At 48.4% G+C, this 22,323-nt stretch overlaps 1 protein-coding gene across 2 annotated transcripts in view; it reads left to right on the top strand.

Annotated features, from left to right (window-relative positions):
- The window catches only part of IKZF3 (IKAROS family zinc finger 3), a 32,196-nt gene extending 14,432 nt beyond the window's left edge, over positions 1–17,764 (top strand). The window contains exons 4-8 of one of the 2 annotated variants that reach the window (XM_009956736.2): positions 2,491–2,748; positions 3,443–3,610; positions 5,304–5,420; positions 11,758–11,874; positions 17,061–17,764. In XM_009956736.2, the coding sequence (XP_009955038.2) occupies positions 2,491–2,748; positions 3,443–3,610; positions 5,304–5,420; positions 11,758–11,874; positions 17,061–17,764 (1,364 nt within the window). Of the gene's footprint in view, positions 1–2,490; positions 2,749–3,442; positions 3,611–5,303; positions 5,425–11,757; positions 11,875–17,060 lie in introns of those variants that run through there. The other variant, XM_086477863.1, reaches the window with a different exon arrangement.
- The last annotated feature ends 4,559 nt before the right edge of the window (positions 17,765–22,323 follow it).

The following is a 22,323-nucleotide window of genomic DNA, read 5'->3' as shown; positions in this document are numbered from 1 at the left end:
TGCAACCAGTCAGCGTGCGATGCGGGAAGTGCAGAGATGATTATTTTCCACAGTGGAACCATAGGATGGCTTGCCCAGTTTGTGCCAGTCAGCAAGTGCTTGCCACGGGGAGCTCACACCGGCGTTGGTGCTGTGCTACGGGAACACCGGCATAACTCTGTAGAAGAGTGAAAAGCTGAGAGCCATGAACCGGTGGTGAGAAACAGTAGAAAACGGTAGAGTTTGGAGGTTACAACTAGTCCTCCACTGCTGCTAAGCAGTTGGGTTTGCAGACAAAAGGTGAGACGTTGAGTAGAAAGTGGGAATTGAAATTGTTTCTGAAAGTACCAACAAGGTGCAGCTGCAATACTTCCTTTTACCATGCTGTGCAGGATGTAGCAAATGATTTTGGAACTGCCTCCTTTTGAGAAGGAAAACAAACCAACCAACCAACACACCAACCAAAAAGCCTTTTTTTTTGGGGGGGAAAGAGATTCTGCTGAAAGCTGCTTTCAGCAACTGGCAGTGGTTTTTCCTTAGAGTGATGGAAATGGATGCATAAACTAATTTTGAGCAGAGTCTTGATAGCAGGAGCACCCTCATGCCCTCAGACATGAAGCTGGCAGCAGAAGGTACCTGCAGAGGAATCCCTGTTTCAGTGGAAGTAGGAATCCCCGGGGTGTGAAGCAGAGCCAGTCCTGAAGAAGGTGCTGAGAAAAATGGCCCATTGGTGGGGGAATGTAGAGCTCCCCTCTGAGCAAACACCCAAACCTGTGTGAGCTCTCCTGGGACCAGGGCAGCCAGTCCCAGCACCAGCCTCTCAAAACCACCTAGGATAGGGGGATAAAACCACACAATATGGGGAAGAAAGCCGTCTTTCTATGGATATCATCCCTAGGGGGAGCACCGAGAGGGATCTCAGAATTTTCCACACTACGGTGGATTCTTGCATAGGATGAAGAAATTATCACCTGCCTGTTTCTTCTGCGTCAGTTCGACCCAAAGTAAGACAGATTGGCTGGGCTTAGTGCAAACATTTAGGACAGAGGAGTGATTTTATCACTAAGATATGGCTGAAAATTTTGATTTCATGGAAGTATTGGTTGCCAGATATTTATTTTTCAGTGCTGCTTTTATGTTGCCACCTCATTTTCACTGTCACCCATTGTTTGTTCTCGGCATTTGATGTGGTTTATTACTCAGAACCAGAGCTAATACATATTCAGCAGTCCATGTTCTGTACTTTGGAGAAAGGACAAGTGTTTAAGTGCCATATTTAACTGTCTAACCCTCAGTTTGAGAGAGGAGCAGGTGGCCATGAGAACAACACTTTCAAACAGGAAACTATGTGTTTTATCTCTTTGTGCTTTTCTTCGCTTGGTAGCCTGAGGCATAACTCCAGTTTCAACCATGGCCTAGCTCTCGTCTAGATGGAAAAGTCAGCTTTAGGCAGAAAAAAGCTGTCCTGTCTATTAGTAAGGATTTTAATGCAAGTGCTGGTAATGCTGGAGTTAACAGCAGAAAGGAAACTCAGCAACTTAAGTTGGGAATCATCAGCTGTTTATATAGTGTGACCAATTTGCTTATATTTTTACATGGGAGCATTATTGTTAGTAAATTATTAGCTACTTGTTACATTCTCCTCTTGTCGTGAAATGGCATTCGTTAGACAATGTCTCTGGTTTTCTTTGGACCTGGCTGCAGGTCCAGGAACCTGTTCCAAGACCATGGATGCTGATCTTCATGAGTCTTTGGGTTCTTTGCCACATACTTGCCATATGACTTTGGACAAATCTTTTAACATTTCTGGGATACATTTCTTTATCAGGACATCGTTACCCTGCCTCTACTGGTTTTACTCACGTGGTAACCTTATGATACAGGTATCAAGAGTATCGGGCACTCCTCACACATTCGAGATCTTTGGATAAAAATTGCAATTTTCCAGTGAAAACTGGGGTTATTGGCTAGGCTTAACTGATGAGAATCTGTACCAAGGGAGCACTGGAAGTCTTATACTGGATCAGGCATATTTCTTAGGCACGTTCAAGCACCAGAGGTTCCACAGGAAGATCCAAGTATCCTTTTGAATTTGTGTCATTCTGTATTTCTGATTCACAGGAACAGCCTGTGACACTTGTCTCTGTAGGGGTAATTGTGAGTCGTGGGAGTAAGTATTTTCGTTTGAATCCTGAATAGTCCCCTGTAATTGCAGGAGAAGTTGGGACTGTGTTATACTTTTATAATCTGTAGAAGGAAATTATCCACCAAAGGTAATTAGCAGGCAGATCGATATTTTTAAAAGTTACCTCAGCGTGGGTATCATTAAGTGTACCTGACCCGTGAAGATTCGTGTCTCAACTGCATTTCTTAGTCTTTGGGGTTTAAGTAAAACTTTCAGAAAGATTGATAATGTAATTTTATGTAATTTTTGATGATTTTTTTTCCTAAGACATTTCATTGTGCCTAAGATGAGCATTTTTTCACTTTTGTGCTTTGTTTTGCCTGCAGATGATGTGGTTAAAGTGAAAGGTGAATACAGTGAAAGAGAGGAGAGTGCTTTAAATTCAGAGCCTATGGAAAACCCAGAAGAATCGGAAATGCCTTACGCCTATCCCAGAGAATATAACGAATATGAAAGCATTAAACTGGAAAGACATTCTGGTTCATATGACGTCAGGCCAGCTAGTGGGAAAATGAACTGTGATGTCTGTGGATTAGCCTGCATTAGCCTCAATGTCTTGATGGTTCATAAGCGTAGCCACACTGGTAAATATCCCTATGTTGTTCTTGTAAGAGCTGAATACTGAAAGGATAATCATTTGTAATCTAGACTACTTATTTTAAAGAAAGATGCCAAAATCAGGATTTCCTTGTTCTGTCCTTGACGCCACTGTGATTTCTAGCAAGTTACTCACTTTTCTGTGCCTCGCTTTACCCACCTTTCTTCTTACCAGGATTGAGTGTTTGTAAAAGCATGTTTGTGAGGCATTTTAAGAATTTTGGATGAAAGGCACTATGTCATTTAAGTATTTCAGCCACAAAACACAAGTTAGATTGGTTTTGTGCTGCCATTTCCAGTCTCAGTATATATTTCTCTTCGTGCTGTACTTTTTGGCAACCAACCAGTGAACATCTTAGGTTTCAACCTGCAGTAAGATCAGACTTTTTTTTTTTTTTTTCTCTTCTAAAAATTGCAAGCTTGTTGAAATCAGCCTCCTCCAGAATGCTTATTTCCATGGAAAAACCGTGCAGCGTTTTCCATAGTCGTACATGTTACAAGAAGCTCTGACGCCAGAGTCGCATGTAACTCCCACTGAAGTCAACGGAAGGGCTGCGGGTGTTTCTATAGAAAGAAAGTGATCCAGTATCTCATTCTTTCCTCTTCCAACAAGGAAAGGGTATGAGGACAGCATGATACCCACGTAACCATTAAATGTCCTTTTTTGTATGTCATTTTAAGGTGAACGGCCATTCCAGTGTAATCAGTGCGGAGCTTCCTTTACTCAGAAGGGTAACCTCCTCCGCCACATTAAACTACATACAGGGGAAAAACCTTTTAAATGTCATCTTTGCAGTTATGCCTGCCAAAGGAGGGATGCGCTAACAGGTCACTTAAGGACACATTCTGGTAAGTGACTTCAAAGACACTTCACGTGTTTTAGATGTGTGTCACTAGGGCACTAGGTGTGGCAAATCAAAGAGTCGGTCAGCAAAATTTGCTCAGCCGGTCGAGTTTTGAAGAGGCGACGAACAGCCGTGACCGCTTGCTCTGCCTGCTGTGCTGCTGGAAGCGTCTCGGGCCTCAGCCCCGCTCTCAAGGCAGGAGGAGCCACAGGGAAACCTGCTGTCACGGCTGTGTGCTGTGAGAAACAGCCAGCCTCGGTACCTGCTCGCACTAAGTAACCCCTCGGTGTTTCCCAGGGAGTGGAGCCAGCTCTGCCAGTGAGCTCCGCCGCTGAGGAGCAGCGTGGAGACGTGCTCTGCTGGGACTCCTTCCCTTCCTGTCCTGAGCTGTTGGGATGGCTCAGGAGCATCGTTCAGTGACTCTATTGCCGGTTAACACCTCGCTGTTGTGTAGTGCCTTTCATCTGAATGTCTTAACATGCTCAACAAATGCCAGTGGGTTTTCTCAAGACTGGTAGGGTGTTCCACCCATTTCAGAGATGGGAGAAATGGAGGCACAGAGCTGAGGTGACTTGAGTAACAAGCCAGGTATAAATCGATTCATCTTAGTTCCCCCAGTTCTGCAAGAGCCCAGTAGTGCTTACTCGTTGGTTTGTGTGTATCCTGTGTTATTCAGGGACCTGGAAAGAAAACATTCATTCTGAATGATAGATGTTATCTCTGCACTGCACTTTACAGAAAAAAAAAATTCAACCTCACAAAGAATCAAAGTTAAAAAATGACGCTATCTGGCGTGGATAAATGAGATTCTGATTAAATCAAGAGCCAGCACGGCGGTGGTGGCTGTCCCCCACCAGCACAATGCTAAAACCATCACGCTTCAAACGCATCGTGTGGTTATTGTGACTGCAAAGTTTTTAAGAGCTGGCTTATAAAACAGTATAAAGGAAATCTTTTCGAGTCGATCACATTAGTAAGCGAACAATTGCCTTGGCAGTAAGGAGTGTGGTCTTTTTGCGCAGGATACAACGCAAGGCTCGTTATATTTGTGCTGTGCAGGGACGATATTGTGCCTGGGCGTGTTAGAGAATGTCTGTTCACAAAACAGTAATGAGATAATTGAGCAAGTGCTTCCAGTCCTTGTGTATGAGGCACTGGGAGAGGCTGTGTGATATCCTGAGTTACAAACAGGTTTGCTTTAGCTTACATGAATTTGGAACATAATTCGCTTTACAATAAATGCCTTTGGAAATGAAACGAACCTCACATATGGTTTTGGTTTGGTTTAACTTCATCAATTTCATGAAATCCTTGGAAAATTCTATATAGCCAGGACCCAGGTCAGGCAGTCCCCGTTTAGCGGCGGTACAGTTGCTCTTCCCTCGGGAGGTTGCGCCAAGAGAAGCTGTCAGCTGGAGCGGGGCGCTCGGAACCTGAGCTCCTGGGAACAGTGTCGAGTTGTGGGTCCTTCTCTGGTGCTGAGCTCAGGGGTGAGGAGGAGCTCTGCGTGTCCAGTGGGATTCACCCTCACGTAGCCCCAATGTGGCGATGATTGCAGTGCTCGTAAACTTAACAGAAACTCAGGGCATTCTCCATGAGATGAATTTATGCTATTAGTAACTACACACTTGGCTGGCAGGGAGACGTGTTTTAGCGGTCTCCTGTGGTTACTTTACACTGTGCTCTTGTTTTTCTAGTGGAGAAGCCGTACAAATGTGAGTTTTGCGGAAGGAGCTACAAGCAGAGGAGCTCGTTAGAGGAGCACAAGGAGCGGTGCCGTACTTACTTGCAGAATGCTGGCATGTGCGAGGCTGGTGAGTTTATCACGTTACGGTGGCTTTGGGGGTTTGGGATGTGACAGTGCTTAAAGAAGGGCGAGCTGGTCATTCACAGCGTGAGAACAGTTTTTAGTGCAGTCCCGTGCAGTAACGTGAGGGGCTGTAACGTCTTATAAAAGGGTCTGGTGTAATGCATCCCTCAGGCAACTAGTTAAAGAATGCTTTTGTCTCAATCACTTTTCTTTCGCAGTTACTTTGAATGAAACATCTAAAATACCTTGTACGCAGCATTTCTGTAGGTGACACTCACAGTAAGTTAAATTATTCCTACATTAACGCTATGGTGTGGCTTATTTTATTGGACGAGTGGATGCCCATGGGTGTTGACGACAGCTGTCCACATGTCTCAGTCCGTTTGCTGCTTCCTTTTCTTTAGAGTAAGAGCTGTTGGTCAGGATGGGTTAGAATTGTAGAAGTTTTAGTGGCCTGGGTCTAGGGCATGGGAACGGGGCGGTACCCCAGAGATCACTGACAGATCAACTTAGGAGGCAGAGAGGGGTAAGGGACTTCTGTAGGCAGAGGGCTGACTTTGAAAAAGGCTGAAGGTAAAATGTGTCAAAACACAGGTTTTCCTACTTTCCTTTCAGTCTCAGTGCTGAAGTTCTGAAAATACTTTGGTGAAAAATAACTACCGTAACCTTTGAGCTTGCTTCACCTGAATATTTCTAATCCTAAAGTGAACTTGTGCGATTTAAGTCCCACAATACACCAGTAAGTCAGGAAAGAATTACTTCTCCCGTTCGGAGTCACGGGGTGGTTGTGACCTCCCAAAAGATTATCCAACTAATCCATAGTGGAGCTGAGGCTACAATTCCAGAAGTCAGGTTCCCATCCTTTTCCTACGCAGCCTTAAAATACCAACCAAACAATAACTTTTTAAGGGCTAGTTTTGATTGTGAATTTAAAATTGAATGTTCTTTTCGAGGAAAAGGCTAAACTGAGTTGTCAGAGGAGAAAACTAAAATGTAAAGTCAGAAAACTAAAATGTAAAATCCTTAGAGAGATGACAATGTTAACCAAGGCCCTTTAATAATAATAATTTTAAGAGATGTATTTAGTGATACGATTATCAAGCAAAGATTCTGCAGGCATCATCCCAAGCTGGGCCTGCAAACCAGTGTGAAGCCCTGTTGATACATGATGATAACTATGGGGGTAGGAGAGTCCTTTCCCTGTGCAGAGTGAGGAGGTTGATGTGTCAGGCTTTACGGCACGTGCACACACAAAAACCGCCACAAAGAAACAAAGATTTAACCGAGTTAGAGTTTTATAGGGTTTTTTCGTGGACTATCTTCTTTCCAGCAGATGACGTGTTTTTTGGAGCATTAGTAAAAGTAAATGGTTATCAGAACGTCAGCAAGTTTTGGTTTTCATGAGAACCCCTACGTATTGTGGCTGTGGTTTTATGTTGCAGTACATACTCCCATGATGGCAATCACTCCGAGATGTCCACCACATGAAAATGGAAAACGTGATACCTACTATAGATTTCTGCTTTTAGATGATCCTCATGGTTCATATTCATTTTGGGATAGCAACACTTCACTTAGCCAGAATCTGCAGCAGTACAGTGTGCCTTAAATTGGTCACAGAGGAAATGTAAAGTGCCAGGATGACACGGCGTGCTGTGCCCTGGGCCTTTAAGACCTTTGCACTTTGAAAAATATTGCCGTGTTTTTAGTGGAGTGGTGAGTTTTATGGAAAACAGGAACTCCAGCCTTTGCGAGGCATTGCCATGGAGCGCTCTGGTCCCAGCGCTGTCAGTGGCAGAACCGAGGGAGGGGAGGCTGGAAGGGCCCTCAGGAGGTCATTTAGTGCATTCGATGTGGGGTTTTTTTTTTCCCCTAAGAGCAGCATTTTGCACTTGTGTTTAGTGAACATCGTTTTTTGATTTCTGACCATTTTCCTACTTCTCCGCCTCGCTTTGAGTCTTGGTACTTTTCTGAACCCCTTGCAGCCTTCTCGTGTGGAGCCATCTGCGAGCGCAAGTGTGCTCTACGTGCCATCATCCAGTAGTTAATTAAAACACTGAAAAGCATCAGGACTGTAGTAACGGTTCTAGTTGCTTTTAAGTACGAGGTTTGCATGTTCCAAGTGTAGCAGTGTGGAAATATTTCTGAAAAAAAAAAGGTTTTATGTAACAATATTGTTAGAGCATTGCTCAGTCCCTGATAAAAATCTCTGGTCACATTGTTCTCACTGCACAGTAACCCACCTCTCTGTTCCACTCTCCATTATTTACTGACCACACAGAGATGCTACAGGAAGCAATGCCTCTAATTTGAGCTCTGCTTTGAACCGCGGGGTTTTGTTAACGATGCCCGCATGTTCTAAAAATTATACTCGCATTTACGGTGTGACAGAAACCACACCATGGAAACAGTTCAGTAAAGGCCAAACAACGTGTGTTCGCGCCCTGGGCTGGAAGAAGAGTGTCCGCTCTCTGTGCGTCTGCAGGATGACACGGTGGCTCGGTGACAGCACTGCTTTAGGAAGGGGGCTCGTCACCCAGCGATCACATGAAAGCATCCGTGGTCGTTCGTATGGACAAATCGCATTTGCACAACAATTTTCTTCTGGAAGGGTTTTACAAACCTAAGATCACAACTGAAGTGTCCACACGGCTGCGGTAGGCAGGAGCACTCCGCAGCACCCCGGAGACATCTCAGGTGGCGAGCAGGGAAGGCCGTCAGCAGTCACTAGCGTTAGCACAGTGGGAGATGGTGACCCGAGTTGAAGAGCGGTCGGGACATGGGAGCTAAACCCCGTCCTGCTACTGTGCAGAATGCCATGGCTGGGTGTTGGCTTTCCAGAGGCGCGTGCGAGAGCACTGATCAGGTCTGAGCAAGAGGGAAGAGGGTGATTTGTTTGATCTGCAGAGTTTCTTTCAGCACCCTTAGAGTTTTTGGTGTTTTCTGGCCGTGGCCCCTCAGAAGCATTTGGCTTGCAGGGCATTTCAAGATCACAGGCTGAAATAGGTTAAGTGCTTTGGAAGTCTGGATTTTCTTTATAACTGTTTGTTATTTCTCAGTGTGACTTTGAGCAAAAGCACTTGACCATTTCTGTCAGTCCAGCCTGAAATTTATTTTTAGGTCTGTGTTATAGGTAGATAATTAGTTCTTTAAACTAGTACCACAGTGTGCAGTGGGATCATCCAGTGGGGAAAGTAATTGAAGAGGGAGACAGGGCATGATTATTCCTCTCTGTTTGAAAAGTCTTTAGAGAATTTTGAGTGACTAAAAAAAAATGTTTCCTAAATATTAAGTATTATTCTAGGATTGTTTAATAAGTGATCCAGAAGGAAGAGGTGGATGAGATAATTTTAATAGCTTTTGGGTAGAGAGAGCAGTGTTGTGGGAGAGAACCAGTGTAACCGCCTCTGCCTCAGTGGGAGCAGTTTCCCTGAGGCTGTATTGTGAAGACATTGTCAAAGACCTTTTGTGGCCCATCAACAGAGATTTTTTTTATTTCTTTGGGAAAAAACGGCCATTAGTAAGGAGTGGAAGATCTTAATGTGAAAGAAAAGATCCTCAGCGCTAAAATAAAATGGCATGCAGGCGTCAAGCTGGAAGATTGATACTTAGAGATGCCCCAGAACATGTTATGTAGGTCAATGGTTACTGTCTCTTCAGCAGTCTCGTCTGAGGAACGACTATTGTTACCTCTGCAGGAAGCTGCTCGTCTGCCCTCTTGACACTAATTTAATCAAGCTCCCTTGGCGGCACATAAATAACGTTGACAAGACAAGTAGTCCCTGATGTGCTCCACGCAGCTTCCCGTGTGCTCCCAGGGATGGCTGAGAGGAGTCAGAGAAACTTCACTCTGAGTTCTGTCAGAAGATAGAGAAAAAGATTCTGAAAATGTGAAATTAAAGTTTTAGTAGAACGTGAGTACAGCTCGTGGAGGTAAAGACTTGAGAAAAAGAGGAACTGGAAGAACAAAATAAGGCAAATGAAGAAATGGTAGGACCAGGGAGCTGCTCTTATGACACGGATTAATTGTGTTTTCTTTCTTTTTCTTTTTTTTTGCTTTAGGTAAATTTTTGCATATGCAGCACTGTTTGTATTATTATCTTGTTCAGGGTAGTTGTGGGTTGTTGGGTTTTTTCAAATTTAAATTACTGTTATTAATAATGGCTTGTGCAATGATCCGGTCAAGATTACAAGCCTTCTGGGTTGGGGATAGTTCAAACACTGGACGGCAGTTACCTAAAGATAGTACAAAGAGCTCAGACAGCACAGCGCAGTTTTTGGAGCATGAGCATTAAAGAGAAGTTCTGAAATTAAAAATCCCGTAACATTATTCTCAAGAATTAACTTGAGTTTCTGGCCAAAATCCAAACGGATGGTTGTGTTCTGCCTGCCTGCCTTGCCCTTCTAGTTTCAGCTTCATCTGATATTTTGTCTCACTTGAGGTGAACTGTTACGTAGCGTCTTGGTATTTCGTGCTGGAAGCAGGTGCATTTTAGCAGCTGATGAATATATTTATGTAAGTCTCTAAGCATCCTAGAGTAATCTGGAATGAAAATCAGACTGGAAAAGCAGTGTGTTATTACCTTTAAGGCACTGTGCATGCATGGCCGTGTGTGTCACGGGGGTACAGCCTGATGAAACAGGACTGAGGCAGTGCAGAGCTGAGCCCTGTTATCCCAGCCGTCCTGAGTCATATTCGTAGCAGTATTTATGGCATCGAGTACTTAAGAAGCACTTTACATTTTCAAGACGCTGAACAAACATTAACAAATAGTTCTGGCTGAGGTTTGGTGAGTCATGGTTTGTGCTGCCTGAAACTCATATGATATCAATAACAGCAATAATAAACAAGTGAGGGGTGACTGACTCTGAAGTTTATAGGGAAACGCCGCGCACTGAGCTGTGGAAGGGTGACGCTGCGCTTTTATCACTTGCTGTACTTGGCAAACTGCAATTTAAGCCCAGCAAAACTGCATTTAGCAGGACCGAAGTGATGCCGAAGGGCTGTATCATTTTCCTCTGGCATTGCTTCTCTTTTACATAGGTTATGCTTCCTGTATTTAGGTATGCTAGCTCAGTGGTACAGTAGCACAGCAGCCAGGATCCTTTCATGGTGAGATCTGGCCTTTTGTATTAACTCAGGGAAGAAAATTACCCTTCCTTGTCTTCCTTTTCCTCTGCTTAGATCCCAACTCTTAAAGGCATGGGCGGTCTCCTAAAATGCATCTAGTTCTCGCCACAGGGGTCCCTGATGCTGAACCTCTCGGTGCTGCGTTTTAACCTAAAAGCGCCACCACCGACGCGTGGTCTGCAGGCGACGGCAAGCTCCTGGGGGGGAAGCCGCAGCGGTTACGCTCGGTATTAGTCTGGCGGTAGCGATATGAGGTGGCAGCCCTTGAGCCTGGCTGATCCAGCTCGAAAGCCTGCGCAGCCTCTGGGAGGTGAGAGCGAGCAGTCATTTCCGTGAAGCGATGGGCACTGGTTAGCACGGCCACAGGAGAGCTCTGGAAAATGGTGAGATCCTTAACACAGTCAGGGGTCCAGTCTCAAGGGAGTGGTCGTAGGGCACGGGGACTTTTCCTGAGAAGAGACGTTCTGGAGGTTGTAACGACCTGTAAAACACCTAATGCTAAAGCTCACAAGTGTGCTGGAGAGAAAACATTCTTAATTCATTTTAGCTGTAGCATTTAGGGGGAAAAATAAAAAAAGTGATAATGACACCTGGAAAAAAATGAGTTAGAAGTGCATATTGCAGGGTTATATTATTTTGACTTCAATGGAACGTTGGTGTATTTCATACAAGTTTCTCAGTGAGGAGTGAAGGAGGTGTCTGCGTATGAGTGATACCTAAAAAAGCGCAGCAAGAGGGCTGAGCGTCTTATACCAAAGTCTGAAGCACCGTGTCAGTCTGCAGGTGTCACCCAGTCTTACTCAGAATAAAAAAGAAAGGCTGACAGGGTTTTGTCTCCATCTACATTTTGTAACCAACCCTTCCAGCCGGTTTATTTTACACTTCCTCTCGCTAATGAAGCTGCGGGGTTTGTATGGCTCGTGCTCTCCTCGCCTGAGCTCGGGACTGCACGACTAGTGTCTGTGGCTGTGCTTGGTTCCACTGACCGCAACTGGTGCCCGAGACGCAAAGAGCAAGAACGGCAGAAAAAGCCAAACCAAGTTTACATCAGCTCTCCAAATTGTTTCCTCCCAGTTAGTGTGGCAACCTCCGGAGATTAAACCATTCATCTCTTCCTTTTTTCTTGATTTTTTTTTTTTTTCCTTTTCACCTACGTGTTGTTTTTTGTTTTGTTTTGTTTTTTTCTTTCTTTTCACGTTTTCCAAACTAGCAAGCGTGGAGGCAAGGCACATCAAGGCAGAGATGGGGAGTGAAAGAGCCCTTGTGCTGGACAGGCTAGCGAGCAACGTGGCAAAGCGAAAAAGCTCAATGCCTCAGAAATTTATTGGTAAGAACAAAAAACCTTTTTGTGTGCAACAGTTAAATATGTGCAAGTTGGTAATGTATATGCCTCTGCTTATTTTAAATATCTTTCTCGAGTTTATGATCTAATACAAGAGAGTATAAGCAAAGTAACTTTGATTATTCTGATGTGGTTTTAGTGATTTGTTGTAGGGTTTTGATTAAAATAAAAAGAATATGTTCTGTTAGATACTTAAGCTGGATGGAAGCTACCATTGGCTTTGTGTCTGTTTGTGTAGGCAATTTATAAATATGTTTTATGAGCTTCCATGTGTTGTTTTCTGTACCTGTGCATTTGAAATGTTCCCTGCTAGGTTCTTCACGGGCAAAGAACAGGAAGGCTTAATGCTGCTGAGAGCTGAGTGCTCTTTCTAGTCAGCAGGAGCTGAAGAAACTTGCAGGATGCCTGTGTGGAATAAGGCCTAAAGACAGAAAAGTGCTGGATTTCTGTTAGTCGTCCCGCTGAATTTGGATGTGACTAAAAAATATCTAATCCTTTCTTGTGGTAGTTGAAGCAGCAAGATGTTTCCGAAGCATTTTCTTTGCATTGAATTTTATGTGATCGCAGTTTTGCACGCCGGGGATCTTAAATAGTAGCCTGGCAGGTTCTGTGTTTCAGCAAACGCCTGATCCTCTCGGCCGGTCCCGTTTCATTAACTTGCCTTTTAAGAAAATGAGATGCAGCTCTTGTGTCCTGAGTAAAGACCCGACTTAGCAGCCGTGTGACGTTAGCACTAGTGATGCCTCGCTCCTTGTAGTCTCCAGGGCTGTGCAAGGCACCGAGCGCTTCTTTCCCTTCGTGTAAACTTTGCCTTCAGAGTAGGGGCCTGTGCGGTGGCTGGTGCCCCCCGACACGACTGGGGAGGGGAGGGCATGGGGCTGAGCGTGCGGGCAGGGAGCAGCGTCTCTGACAGACCCACCCGGCAGAGGGATGCTCTGAGGACGGGGCTTGAGCGCCCGGGGCTGAGGTCCAGCCCTGGGTAAAGGCGCGCGGCTGAATCCGTACGTCCAGGAAAGCAACTTCATTTCTGAAGGTAACGCAGCTCTCACTGGGTTTGGAGGGTGGCCCTGGACTTTCATCTATGAAACCTGGCAACTTTTATTTAGACGTCTTAGCGTGGCTGTAAGGAGGTCACCTTTTCATCCCGGGGTGAAGCAGCAGCAGCACGCTCCATCGGGGTGCCTTCGGGTACTTCATACTGAAACTGTTGACTGTGTGATTTAGACCTCACATGTCACGCTGTGGTTCCAACAGTAATACTAATGCAAATGTTTTTGAAAATCTTTAGCTTCCTTCTTGTTAGCGCTGAGATCAGCCTCACCCTGTCCTGTTTTACAATTGCTACCAATTCCATCTTCGTGTATTTCATTAACCGTATCCGCGGCGTGACGCAGCCGCTCAGCACGCGCGTGAGGTCAAGCACTAGTGTTTATCTGACTTGTTTTACCAGCGCGCTTGTTACCGTGTGGAACAGATCCTTTTCTGGTTTGTGATCGTGCTCAGCAACGTGCTCTGCAGATGGCATGAACTGATACCACATCACGCAAGGGGTTTAGTGGAGAAGCTGGAGGACCCAGGGCAGGTCACCTAAAGGAACAAAATAACCGATTTCCGAAACTCACTGTTTTTCTAGAACCTATGTGATTGGCATGTTCTTGTTAGGTAATGTGTGAAAGAATTACTCACTTGGTCCCTTTTATCCCTGGGAAGTCTGTTTGCAAGAGTAGTCTGTGCGACCTTGGTTTGACTTTTGTGGCTTTCTGAACTGTGTGTGTAGGAGTGCGAATCTGCCAGGACAGCTTTGTGATTTCTTGGGAAACGGCGTTCTCGGAACGGGTGCTGATTTTTCATTTTGTCAGGAAGAAGGGATGGAGATGTGTACTAACAAGGCATCTTTGTTTGGCTCATTTCTGTGAATGAAGGCTATTGATCAGAAAAAAAAAAACCCTTTATTATTATTTGAGGGCTCTACAGAGATTCATACGAGATTCATACAAGCACCAGGAGTCTTGCCCACTTTATTTTTTCGCATTTTCATCTTCAGTAGCTACCCCGTGTGCACAAGTGTAAGCCTCAAATAAGGACACAGATCAGCAGACCATGTACTTGACTCCTAACCTCTGCACTAGGGCCCCCATCAAAGGCTTCTGCTGCAAAGATTTTGTCCTCAGCTTTTCCTTTAATTACCAGGGAACAAGGATTTGAATGGAAGTTTATGATTTTGTGTTTCCTGTCTTGCTGTGGATTTCTATTTTGTCTCTATATAGACCAAGTCTACAAACCCGGGCTTTTCGTACTTCCTGCTTTGATCGATCAACAGATATTTAAAAAAAAACCCAACCCAAACAAACACCAAAAAACCCCAAACAAAAGCAGCCCAGCAGAACAGGTACCTGTGCTGGTGGCACTCCAGTGCTGCGTGAAACACTCGTGGGGCCGTACCTTCACTTGACGCCGGTGCAAGTAGCCAGTGCAGTCCGTGCCTCTGCCCGGTTACACCAAGCCGAGCGGCTTGGCCCACGGGCTTTTCTATTTCTTCCTTTTTAAAAACAAGTTCTCCCTGAGACCGGGAGTAAAAATATGTTTCTCACAGTGGTAAAAGTGCGAGTGCAGTTGTGACACGGTGACAGCACCCGTGTCCCCCGGCGCGCATGAGAAGTTGCCGGCTTGGTTAGCGGGCGGCAGGAAGCCGGGTCACTCCCTGTTGCCAGGGTCTGCACCTCCTCAGGCTGCAAAGAGCTACGGACGTTTTAGGGTAAGTGAAGCATCGCTGAGCAGCACGTGAGCGTGTGTCACACGCTGGGGCTCGTGGGGGTTCTGAAGGGGAAAGCTTTTGCATTGCTCTGAGACAAACAAACCAGAAAAAGAAAAAAAAAGAGGAAAGTTAACCAGCGGCTGCTTTGGAAGTGAAAACTAGAGAACCTGTGCGTTTGAGTTCTGGTGTGGTGTTTTTCAGTGCCCTTGTGGTGCAGATAGCAGCTCAGCTCAGAACAATCCATCGTGTTGTCCTGCTGGCCACCCAGATAAAACACCAACCTCTTTCGGCACAGGCCAGCTTACCCCCGTGCCCCTGGGCTCCTTTCCCTTTTTCTATGTCATCGACACCAGCTGCCTCCCGACTGATTGCTGTCGGTTTTGAGTGACGCTTTTTGTCCCCTTCCATGGAAAGATTTGCTGTATTTGACTGAGGGGAAACAAAACAAACCATCAAGAGCGGCCCCCCCCGCATCCGACTGCGATACGGTGCCATCGCTTGACGCTCTGGACGGGCGATCAGCGCTTTCTGTGGCACTTGGGTGCGGATTCAGCCTACCTAAATCTAGGCACCTTCCCGAGGTATCGCGAGCAGCCCTGTGCTTGCCTGGGGGTGTCTGCTGAGACAGTGAGGGGGGTGAGTGGTCGAGAAGCTGTCCTTACGTGAGGCCTTTTTCTCCCAAAGTATCTTAGAAATGTCACGGTCTGGTTTACAGCCGGGTTTCTTGCCCTCGCTGTAAGGAGCCCACAGCTGATGTGCCGTGGCCTTTTGAAAGCAACGTGACGCGTTGATGTACCTCAGAAGAACATTTGGGTCCTTGTGTTTCATTGGGTATAGCTGGGGATTTTGGGGAGACAGAACAGGCTCTCTGGGGACTCTAGAAAGCCACCAGCACCGTGGAATAACAGAATCATGTGAGAACTTCAGCGACCGTACGGTGCGGGTTTTGTTCCTGGCCTTACGGCAGTGAATCCTACCCCAACATTTCTAGGGAGTCCTGTCTAATTTTGCTTTTGTTGCCTTTTTTTTTCTTTTTTTTTTTAATTTCAAGTGTGTTCACACCTTTTGCTTGCCTGGAGCTGGTTTTATGAGTCGTACGAAGGTGCTGTATCGTTTTATTTCCTTCTGTGTAGAGCTGGATAGTGAGTTTTGTTGAGGGCTGGAAGCAGTTACACTCTTGTGGTTCGCTAACCTTTTTGAGTCTTTTGTAAGAGAAACGTGAGCTCCTGGTTTTCTGCCTCTGCAGTGAAACCTAACGAGTTTCATACACATTGAGTCACGGTGTTGACAGGTGACTGATAAACATCTGCACGATTTGAGTTACTGTAACTCAAAGATTAGTGGATCTGATGTTTGCACATCGCTGGCACATGAAACATTTGGTCTGGTCCGTTTTTTTTTTTTTTTTAAAGCGATGAACGATTTTATGTTTTGTGTAACCGCAGAATTCGGTTACTTATTTCTAGACATTCACCAAAAAAAGTGACTTCAGGCCTTTTGGGGTGTGGTTCTATTTCCTCCCTGCACCAGGCACGGAGAAGGCCAGTTGCAGTGCGCTGCCCAGCCCACCCTCCTCGCCTAGAAGCGGCGTGAGCGGAATTTCAGGTAGACGCTCGCTCGGCTCTCCTCCCATTCTGCCTAGCTGAGAGCTCTCGAAGCCCTCGCACACCCAGAGAGGAACACGTTTCGCTCTTCCTTCACTAGCCCCATGTCAAGTCACCCTGAATGTGTTGCTCTCTACATACGCCCATCGCTGCCCGCGTTAGATTGTCTGAAAACCTGTGTGGAATCCCCAGAAACCGGGCGCGGTGCAGAGGAAGCTGTAGTTGTCAGAGGACAGTGGGAAAGATTGACTTCGGTGTGCAAGGACGTGTACAAGACCGTCAGCTGGGTGAAAGTAACGAGAAGTGCCTCAAATCTCAGCCAGCAGCATTTGTCTTCACTTTTTCTGTTAGAGGGGAGCACGCTTCTCGAGGGACCAGTCAAGAGCAAAAGGTTGCAGTCTTGTCCTGAAAATGAAGTATTTCTGTTCATTATCCATTAGCTCTTTTACAAGTATTTTCATTAATGATTATTTGCATTCTTCTGGATGGAGAAAAGATGAGAGGAGTTAATCTGTGAAAGCTTTAATAATATTCTTCCCCTTAAATCCAGAATAATTTAAAAAATTCAGTGATGGTTTGTCCACTAAGCGTCCTCACCACCTCCTCTATTAGATTTTTTTGCCTCCAAGCCTGAGCTCTAAAAAAAAATAACAAGACCCAAAAACTACTTGTGTGTATGAGCGGCCTTTTTCCGCAGAGAACATTTTGTGCCTCTCTGCTTTCCAGAGACTGCTGCCATTTAGAAAAGGCATCATGGAGTGTAAACACTTCTTCACCCACCCGAGTAATTTAATGTCTCTCCTCTCTTGCAGGTGAGAAACGACACAGTTTTGATGTGAATTATAACTCGAGTTTCATGTACGAAAAGGAAAGCGACATAATGCAAGGACGCATGATGGACCAGGCCATCAACAACGCCATCACCTACCTTGGGGCTGAAGCCTTGCGCCCTCTCGTGCAGACGCCGCCAGCTCCCACCTCCGAAATGGTCCCGGTCATCAGCAGCCTGTACCCCATACCGCTGACCCGCACCGACATGCCCAACGGCACCTCGCAGGACGCGGAGAAGAGCCATGCCCACCTCAGGGACAAAAGCCTGTCCTCCGACAGAGGCCTTTCCCCGAACAACAGCGGCCAAGACTCCACAGACACTGACAGCAACCACGAGGAGCGGCAGAATCCCACCTTCCACCAGAGCCAGATGATCCCCGCTCAGGCCCGCAACGGCCTCCAGTCCTTGAAGGATTTCCCCAGGCCGTACGACATAATCAAACCACCCGCCGTGTGCCCGCGCGATGCCTTTAAGGTCATCAACAAGGAAGGGGAAGCCATCGGGGTCTACCGGTGCGACCATTGCCGTGTCCTCTTTTTGGATTATGTGATGTTCACCATCCACATGGGCTGCCACGGGTTCCGCGATCCCTTCGAGTGCAACGTCTGCGGGTACAGAAGCCACGACCGATACGAATTTTCCTCGCACATAGCGCGAGGAGAGCACAGGGTGGTGCTCAAATGAAGGGACGGCTGCTCCGAGGTCGAAGGCTTTGCTTTAGATCGGGGGGGGGAGGCTTGTTTGGTTGGTTGTTTTTTTAATTAGCGTAAAGAAATTTCTTGGGTATTTTTCTATGCCGGGTTTTCAATGTCACAGGGAGATGACACCTTTCTAAATGTGACAAATAATTCCGTGTTCTGTAGCGCTGGGCCTAGCGGCTGCGGTGAGTGGCACGGTGTGAAACACCAGGAGCAGAGACCGATTCTTAGATGAACTTTATTTTTGTGAAAATTAAGAGCCATTCAAGATGTTTTTATTTTTTAAGATGCATTTGGTTTTATAATGTATGCTTTAAAGGTTTTTACGCCCTGCTGCCGGTTTCCCTGCTTGGTCAGCTGTGTTGTCAGCGTACACAGGAGGAGACTTTCCCAGCTGGTCTCCCGCTGGTCGATCACCCAAACAAGGCGAGCGCGTCTCTGGGAGGGACTGTCAATTCCTCCTGAAAGGTTTTCCCCTGAGTCTCAAAGAGTGTGTGGCCCCACCACACTTTCATTTTTCTTCCCGCTCTGTTCACTTTCTTTGCAGTCACTCCCACGTGCAAGTTAGTAATAGCAAAGTCAGAAATGAGCCCTGGTTTGGGGTCGGGGGTTTTTAAGAGCGTGCGTTTTTGGGGTACCCGGTGAGAACATGGGTTGGCTCATCCATGCAGGCTGGGGGAAATCCTGCTTTTCGCTGACGGGAAGTCCTCCGTTCTGATGGATGCCAAGAACGAGGACGACGCTGCGCTGCGCGTCGTGCCCCCGCCGGGCTCCTGCACGGCCCCAGCAGCAGAACCGGCGGCCGAGCCATCCGGCCCGCGGCCAGCCCTGCCACGCGGCGTCCCCGCGGGGGGTGGAAGGCGTTGGGCTGGGAGTCGCCCTGTCCTGGCAGCAGACACCGTGAGAATCTGCATACGTGAATGTGTGGGAGCTGACAGCTCAATCACGCCGTCTGGTTTTACGTGGGGATATCCCTCGGAGTGAAATGTGCTGTTTTGCAAAATGAGTATTTACCATTACTTTGAAGCTGGTGTTTAAAATAGTTCTTTTAATCTAATCATTGCTCTGCAGCTGTATTATTAGTCACTGTGCTGAAGATAGGAGTTTGATAACAGTTTTGCTGAGTGAATGTTTATTCTTTGCAAAGTATTTTTGTATCATGTAGAGTTAGGTGTGTTCTGATGGACTGCGTGCATCCGCTGTACGGTTTGGTGTCGGCCTTGCTCGGGGACCTTTCCAGCGTTGCCGTGCCAGTGTCCCTGGTGAGCCGTCCCTTTCCACGAGGGAAGGTTGGGGCACAGAGACCTGGGTGGAAAGAAACACTGAATTCCATTCCTCCCTCTGATCTGGGCTCGCTCTTTCAGCTCAAATATCTTCTCCCTCCCTGATTTTTAAGGTACAAAAAAGAAAATTATCTTCATGTTTCCCAATAAGGGTACGCCTGAAGAAGGATAAGTGAGTCTGCCAAGTGCTGGAGTATCTAAAGTGCTGTAGAAGTGCTAAATCCTACATCCTGCTTATCTGGGGAGCGAGGAGACCTGTGGTGCTGCCTCGTGTGACGGTACATGCGTAGTTACAAAACAGGCGTAGGGTCTTTTCCAAGAACCGGTTTCCCATCGTGAGGCGCCTACAGCGAGCGGGTGGATGCTGGTTCTTCCCCGACAGAGTCCCCGTTGTCACGGGCGTGACAGACGATCCTTCCGTGAGCGAGGCCGCCGCTCCACCGAGGGCTTAACCCCGTCGCCTGAGGACTGCCTTCGGGCAGCAGCCTGCGTGTGGAAAACCTCCAGCCCCACGTCAGCGTGTGCGAGTCCGTCGATAGCTCCGGCTCTGCTGCTCTTTCGTGGGGGAAGCGACTGAGTTACATGCACATCGTGGCTGCTGGAAACGCTCCTCACGGTTCGACAGAAATGAATACGATTACGTGCAGTAAAATGTAACTTGTCGCTCGCGCAGGAAGCTCCTCGGATCGCCGAGCGTGTGTCACGCGGCACCGCCGGCTCCTTTCTCACGCCGCTACCGAATCCTTGAAAACGCTCTTCAGGTTGCTCTCCCACTCCTCACCTACCGCCAGGCAGGGCTCCAGCCACCTCCCCTTGCTTCCCAGATGAGGTGAGCCATCATCCGCTGCGCCTCCCAGCAGCTCGGCGGGAGCGATGCCGCCGGGGTTTGGGAAGGAAGGAGGGAGGTTTGCGCGGCGGCTGGCCTAGACGGCACCGCTTTCCCACCGCTGCTGGGGCAGAGTCGTGATTTCAAGAGAGGCTGAACCAGAAGTTGTTCCCTGTGCTGCCTGGAGCTGACGAGCGGGAGCCTCGTTACAGCTCTGCTCTTGAGCAATCGCCTGTTGTGGAATTTCGACCCAGTCATTTATTAAAAAATATAGAGAGAGATTTTTCCGAGTACCATTTATCTGCTCGCCGAGCGTGTGCCTGCGCCGCCCCGAACCGGGGCCAGACCTGGCTGTAGCTGTCTCCTGGGAGCAGGGCTGCAGAGCTGGACTCCCCAGCCCCACACCGTGCCAGGATCGGCCCCCTCTGGGCAGGGGGACCCCGTCCCGCAGCGCTGCCCCAAGCCCCCTCCCTCGTGGGCCAGGCCCCGGCGGCGCTGCCGTGGGGAGCAGGAGGCCCGTTGGGCCCTGCCCGTACGTCGAAGGGCTGCGCTCGGTCTCGGAGCTCAGAGGAGCTTTTGCAAATCACCTCACCTGGGAAAACGGAGGGGGTGAGAGAAAAAACCGCTGGTGTTTGTTGTGAGCCCGAGTTCTTCTGCTCCTGGTTTGGTTATTTTGGTACAAAACAAATTTCTGTTCGGACCGTTCCCTTTGACCGCGCTCCAGCAGCTGTGCGTCTGCCTCGCTTGGTTCCTTTATTTGCTGCTGAGCTGTACCTAAGCAGCAGGCAGCACAGAGACGGCTCAGGAAACTGGCTTTTAGTGTAAGAAACGAGCCTTTTGTGCTGAAAAGCTCATTGAATTTTTTTTTAACATTTCAATAAACGCTCAGACAGTTAAAGGGACCCCAGGTGCTGCGCTGTGCGGTGCTGCCTCCCCGCCCCGAAGCTGCTTCCTTCAGCCGTGACAGCGGAGGCGATGGGAACGCTCGGAGCTGGAAAGCGAACGGCAAAGGGGGAGCGAGCTCAGGGGAGCGGGCGCGGAGCGTCACGTCTGGCTGGGGTCTGTCAGCGCAACCGGCCTGGAGCCGTGGTGCTGCCATTCGGGGCTGCCGAGCGATGGTGATGGCTGTGGCTCGCAGAGCACCAGCTCGTTACTCAGCTGATGGGCTCTGAGATTCAAAGATAAGGCAGTCTGCTCCTCTAACTGCTGAAAAATGGCATTGGTCTTTAGTTTTGGTGAACAGATGACTGATACGGTCCAAGGAAACGCGCTCTTCTCTGACCTGGGGCTGCCGCCGGCTTTCCCAACCTCCCCGGCGAGCCCAGGATGAGCGTTCGAGGGAGGGGAATGTCCCAAACGTGCCCCAGTAGAGCGGCAGCGATTCCCGCAGGACGCCGGGGCTCCTGCCCGAGCGTGGGGGCAGGCAGCCGCTCCCAGCCCCGGGACTCGCTCCCTGCGACGCGATGTGTCACCAAGCGCCGATCTCCTCGCCCTGGTGTTACCGAGCACAGTCAGAGCGAACCCGGGCACCGGTAGAAGCGAGGAGCCCTGGTGTGTGCGGCGGCGGTGGTCTTGGCCGGGTGCTGAGCCGTGGTGCTGGCACACACTTGGGGCTGGGTTCGTGCCTGGGGTGCCAGGTGTCTGCGGGTGATGCCGGGGCGCCCCCCTTGCAGGCAGTGCCGGGGAGAGGAGCGATCGGGAAGGGGGCGGTGGAAGGAGCACGCGCCCCTCCAATTCCTCCCCACGCAGCCATGCTCTTGCCACGAGGCCTGGAGCAATGGCCGGCGTCCCCCGTCACGGGCTCGGGGACGGGTCTGCTCCCCCTGCAGAAGCGTGGGGTGAAGGTGACGCTCGGCCCCACGTGCCTGCGCCTGCCCCAGGACGTGTGGGGTGGGCTCGGGGTTTCCGTGGGGTGACGGGGGCTGCGCCCACCGTGCCGGAGCACATCAGTCAGACGGAAACGTCCCGGCAGGCGGGGAGGGCGGAGGCTCACGCCAACCCTCCCGCAGCCCTTTTTTAGCACCTGTGTGAGCAGGTTGACGTTATTCACACTTATTTCATACGCTCCTGACACCGTCTGCCACAAGAAGCTGGACACACTTGAAACGCAGAAAAGCAAAAAAAAAAAAGTGAGGATCCTTTTTTTTTTTCTTTTACCTTCACTTCCTTCCTAGCCCGGGTGAAACACAAGCACCGAGAGTTATTTTCCCTTCGCTGCGAGGCTGCCAGGTGACTCTGAAGCGGGTGCAAGGCTGCCAGCGCTCGCAGCCCCGCGCCAGCCGAGGGGGCAGCGGACCCCGCAGCGACTCCCCAGCCTGGCTTTTCCCTCAGTAGGAGCCGTTGTGATGCTAACCCCCCCCCTCAGCCCTCTTCTGCCTGCAGCCAGAGCCCCTTTGAAGCAGCAGGCTTTTACAGACGTTGGGTTGCTGTTATGAC

This window comes from Leptosomus discolor, chromosome 25 (genome assembly GCF_034619465.1).
Source record: "Leptosomus discolor isolate bLepDis1 chromosome 25, bLepDis1.hap2, whole genome shotgun sequence".
Classification (NCBI taxonomy): Eukaryota; Metazoa; Chordata; class Aves; order Leptosomiformes; family Leptosomidae; genus Leptosomus; species Leptosomus discolor.
Note: the sequence above shows the minus strand (reverse complement) of the source record. Positions and strands in the feature narration are given on the sequence as shown.